The sequence below is a fragment of the Photinus pyralis genome, unplaced genomic scaffold, assembly GCF_008802855.1.
Source record: "Photinus pyralis isolate 1611_PpyrPB1 unplaced genomic scaffold, Ppyr1.3 Ppyr1.4_LG7, whole genome shotgun sequence".
Taxonomy (NCBI): Eukaryota; Metazoa; Arthropoda; class Insecta; order Coleoptera; family Lampyridae; genus Photinus; species Photinus pyralis.
In genome coordinates, this window is record NW_022170738.1 from 31,129,540 (window position 1) to 31,134,941 (window position 5,402).

The 5,402-nt window shown below is 40.6% G+C and overlaps 1 protein-coding gene across 1 annotated transcript in view; it reads right to left on the reverse strand.

Moving 5' to 3' along the window:
- Positions 1 to 4,149: 4,149 nt before the first annotated feature.
- The window catches only part of LOC116176169 (glyoxalase domain-containing protein 4-like), a 2,062-nt gene continuing 809 nt past the window's right edge, over positions 4,150 to 5,402 (reverse strand). The window contains exon 4 of the mRNA XM_031494647.1: positions 4,150 to 4,160. Within this exon, the coding sequence (XP_031350507.1) occupies positions 4,150 to 4,160 (11 nt within the window). The remainder of the gene's footprint in view (positions 4,161 to 5,402) is intronic.

Consider the following 5,402-nt stretch of genomic DNA (forward strand, 5'->3'; position numbering starts at 1 on the left):
TGCGCGTTTACAACATCTTTCCGACGACACCAATTTCAAAAGAATCGGACCAAAACTGTAGTAGAAGAAGGAAAAAACTGAAAAACCTTCACGTTAGTATACTACGCTCGAGGATGACGCCCAGATGTCGCCAACCCCACATCATGTAGCCATGTCCCTAAGGTTGACAAAATTCACGGCCCTGTAGATACATGTACACCCGTTGCCTTTCTACAAGAGTTCTTCTACGCGCCCACATTTGCTGCCAGCCAGCCAGCCAGCCAGCCAGCCAGCCAGCCAGCCAGCCAAAGTGAGATTAAAAGCTACTTTTTACAAAAAAAATTTTTTGCAAAAATGCGCTAAAAAGTATATCTAAAAATTAATTTCTCACGTTTTTATAAGAAATATTTTTGGGAAATTTTGATAGATGCCTTAAGTAACTTTCACAAGGATATCAAAAAATAGACCGCTCTCGTTGATCTATCTCTAATACACAATACACACAGATGTAGAGTGAAATTTCTCCCTTTGAAATATGAATGGTTTCACTTAATCGTGCGACAGTTATTTGCTGGCCCTTTCTCTTCGTTGTAACCTGGGCTATACATTTTAATAAACGTGCACGTAAATTCTATGTAATTATATTATACATTTAAACGATCATTAAAATTTTCTAGTTATGTGTAATTATTCTTCTAGACATTGTGGATGGAGCTCTTTAATTATTATTTAATTAAATCTTCTCTTATAATCCCGATAATTTGTTAGCGTTACCAAGAATGTCGGGAATTCGTGCATTTTTCATTGCAATTTAAATTACTACTTTATTGCTGCTCCCTCTTAAATAAGTTTGCAGAACGCCGCCTCTTAATTAGAGAATAAAACACACTTGCTCTAAAAGCTAAACAAAATATGTACGTTGAACTTAAAATTCTCTGCAAATAATAAAGTCTTTGTTTTGCATGTTAACGTATGGTTCAAGGGCGTACTTGTTGACCACAAAGTGTCCAACGGTTATTGCTACGGTTCTCCACGTGGTGTTAGATGCTATTAGGAACAAATTTGTTCAGACAGACATTAATTCCTGTAATTATTTTGTAAAAGCTGGTTCTTATCAGCAATCAAACCTGTCTTGAGTGTAAGTTGGATATAGTTAGCAACCCTCTTGACCAAGGGAACCCTTGGGGGGCCTTGAAATAGACAAACAAGTATTTCACCATCGGATACTGTTTGAGATTGTTAATGTGAATAAGCATTTGGTAATATTATTCATTAGTACAAAAACCAACCCCAATTACTAGATGTATAAGACATTTACTTTTTTGGTGCCTCATATGTGCACTCTCTTATTTGACATTAGTATGGTCCGTGTACCTGGGCCCTTATTTTTGAGTACCTATTCTTGTGAACTGTAATGGTGACATTACATTTTTCAAGAGTTAACGTGTGCGATTATCGTTATTAATCGATTAGCTATCTATTACGAGCTCATTACAATCTGATGAGATTCATTCCATCGTGTCACGTTTGTAAACGTACTACTTGAGTATCGTACGCTGTGCCTATTGTCAGTTGCCGTCCCGAGGTTATTTTAGTATGGTAAGGCGCTTATGGATAAATTAATTTTATTTGATTTGCGAAAGTTTATTGAATACGTGAGAACGCTATAACGAAAAACAATTTTGTATTCACTTTTTCACTGTAGAAAATGTGGTAAAAGGATCATGCCGTTTGAGTTGATGAATGATACCTTATATTGGTTTTATAGTTTGCCGATGTTTTTCGTCCACCAACAATAGTCTGTATGCAATAATCACAACTTTTACAAAATCGCTACTACAAGATAAGATTGTATGACTTTGTTCATATCAATAATAACTATTTTTCCTTATTGCAGGTCACGATGTCCGCACAAGTCAACATGATAAATTGGTCCAAAACGCTGTCATTAGACCGACGCATCTCGTCGCCAGTCTACCATGGTTTCATTGATATCGACCAGCCTTCGCAGCGATTTCCTCACTACACCGCTCCATACATGCGATCTGCAAAGATAACAGCTTATCAAACCAGTAACAACTGTGACTCAGTCGTTTCCAAATCGTCACTGAATTCAAGTTACTTACGCCGCAATGTAGAAGAATCGCGTAAGGTGTTTCTTAATTTGTGCGAGACAAAAGATGAGGAGAGTCAACCCCCTGATCCCAATAAGGAGAACATGGAGCAGAAAAAATCGCCAACAAGGAAAATTAGTTTTAAGTGCAGTAAAAAACCATCATTTCGACGAACAGCACCAAATAGTGGCAAACTTGCAGCTTTAAATCCAAATACTGTAGCAGAACTTACGTCAAAGTTTAACGAAATGCTATCGGATCGAGTGCCAATTCTTGAACAGCCAAAATTCGCGCGTTTGGTTCGTAGAGTGAATAGTCTCAAAGCAACACCGCCTGCTCAAGTGGATATCACCAACAAAAAGGTTGCCAGAAAACCCAGTGTCAAAATCAAACCAGCTAATCTCGATGATAGCAAGAGGCCACAACACTTTAGCAGCCAAACAAACCTTGAACTTCGTCAAAATGACGAGAAATCTGCTGTTAAAACAGAAACAACCGGTACAGTTCGCGCGACCATTCAAATTTTTGAGAGGCGCAGCTCTGAATCTAGAACTCCGGAGAACGAGGTAAAAACTATCGTTAAAGAATTAGAAAAAGTGCCAAAACCCAAAGTGCCTGAAAAAAGTCCAAATATTAAAACTAAAGACTTAGTCATAAAAAACGGTGTAAAAAAACTGAAAGCGCTCGATATTCGCGATGATAATAGTGTTAATCAAAACCCTGTAGATAGTTCTAACGTACCTAAACAAATCGAAGGCGGCGACCAAGAGAAAAAGACTGACGAGGAGGAAGTACAAATACTCAACATTCCACTGGTAATGCCGAGACGATGTGATTCCAAGTACGAAACCTTAAACCTAAGAAAAATTCATCCGACGGATTCGAACACCTTAGTAAAACCGAATACGTCGTTCTTGTGGAGGCAAAAATCTCTGGAGGCGCAAACCGATTGGAAGAGTCTCTACGATGCGGTTGGCTCGGCCTCGCAAGACTTAAAACCGGAACCACCCGCAATTCCTCCGCGCCCAACATCTCTGAATCTCGCAAAGAGGCCTTTGGCTCCCAAAGCGATCAATAAGAAGAAAATGCCGCTTCCAACTGAGCACGATGATACAATGTATGAACTGGTAACTGGCGGCCATAACTACGAGTACTTGTCAAGGTACGACGCTAACGAACAAAATGCCGACGACGGTTACGAGTGTTTCGATCCGATAGAGGAATCTCCCAAAAAACCGGAGTCCGAACAAATCTACGAGACGTTACCTTGCAGGCGAAAACAAGAACAACCCCTACCGCCGCGTCCACCTTCGAGTATACTCCAAAAGGGCGAGGCCTTCTCAAACTGTTACGAGTCGATCTACCAATTGAGCTCCAAGAATACCAACGAAGAAACGTTCAGCAACAACTACGAGAGTATCTACGGGTGCAATATTCAAATCGACAATTGGGAGTTGGGGTCGAACAGGGATTCGATGGTATCTTCAGATCAGCAGAGCAACAGCTTGTATAGTCGTTCGTTATCGGGGTGGCCGAACGATGGTTCCATTTACAATGGGAAGGCAGCTAGCGATTTAAGTGGGAGTGACAAAAGCGACGAGTGGATTGATATTTCAGATAATGAGGAGAATTCTAAATCTCTCTCCGGACTTGTTATGTAAGTATCAAATGGGGACCTTTGGCATTAAGCAATTGCACAGCGTGTTTTAGTGTACGTGAACGTACGAGGAACAAGAAATCGGCTGGATGGTCGCAAAAAATTCGAGATCAGTGGAACAAGTCGCATTCGATTGAAGAGGGTGAGTGGATATGTTCGCCTTAATTATCTTTTAATGGCAGTTGCAAGGGCAACAGCAATAAAGCAATCATTTTATTGTATTGTGTGTTGAATGTATGTAGGGAAATGATATTTAATGACTTTGAGTAGGCAACACATAATGCAATTTTTGCAATTCTTCCAATGTAGGTAGTACACCTCAATCTAAAATGGTACACTCTTTTTCCTTCAGCAAGTTGGATCCGCTTTAATTACAAACACTTCTTGCTATTAAAACTATTACAGAAGTACTGGAAAATAAAAGTAACAGTTTTGCTATAAAAGGTTGTCCTATTAATATAAGAGCCAACAGTAATGTCAGCACATTCTATACCTCTGTAGCCGGTGACGTGAAATCGTAGGGCAATGTTATTCTTATGGGCGTAAATTACACAGCGTGGTCACAATTTCTTTACTTGCTTCTATTGCACCTAACTTTTAACGAAATTGCTTCTTTCCTTGAAATAGATGTTCTATCGAAAAAAATTATCGAAGTCCTCGTTTGAGATCGAAGGGACTTCAGCGCATTTTTGTGTGGCAGATCAGTATTCTATTAGCCACTTTCGACTCAACCATCAATAACAGATCTTGTCGAAGGCTACTACATTCACTAACTGTTTCCCACTTTCCGCGTGCACCCGCAATTCGCTTTTAAAGTTAAAATCAGGTCGGGGGCTACCACATTCCCTTTGACGGTAGCCACTTCCGACGTCCCGTTCACCCGCAATTCGCTTCTATTGGCGACACGAGAAAGAGAGACAGCGATTCGAGATTTACGAAACGTTAAACCGCGTGAGTTCGCAACGGAAGGTAAAAGGCGCCCGAAGTTGACTACTTCTCGAAGACGCGCGCGCGCGCCTCGCAAAAGGTCGTTAATTTCGCCCCTAGGACAAAAAACAAAATTCCGCCACGCAGGAGTTGTGCGCGTTTACAACATCTTTCCGACGACACCAATTTGAAAAGAATCGGACCAAAACTGTAGTAGAAGATAGGAAAAAACTGAAAAACCTTCACGTTAGTATACTACGCTCGAGGATGACGCCCAGATGTCGCCAACCCCACATCATGTAGCCATGTCCCTAAGGTTGACAAATTTCACGGCCTTGTAGATACACGTACACCCGTTGCCTATCTACAAGAGTTTTTCTACACGCCCACATTTGCAGCCAGCCAGCCAGCCAGCCAGCCAAAGTGAGATTAAAAGCTACTTTTTACAAATAAATTTGCAAAAATGCGCTAAAAAGGGGGGTGTTTCTCTTTTTGGGCTACTGGATGTGTGGGAGTTTCCTTTGATAGTATTACGAGCATACAAACAAAAGTATTGATCATAAATGAAAAAAAATTATCAAAGTCCTCGTTTGAGATCGAAGGGACTTCAGCGCATTTTTGTGTGGCAGATCAGTATTCTATTAGCCCCTTTCGATTCAACCATCAATAACAGATCTTGTCGAAGGCTACTACATTCACTAACCGTTTCCCACTTTCCGCGTGCA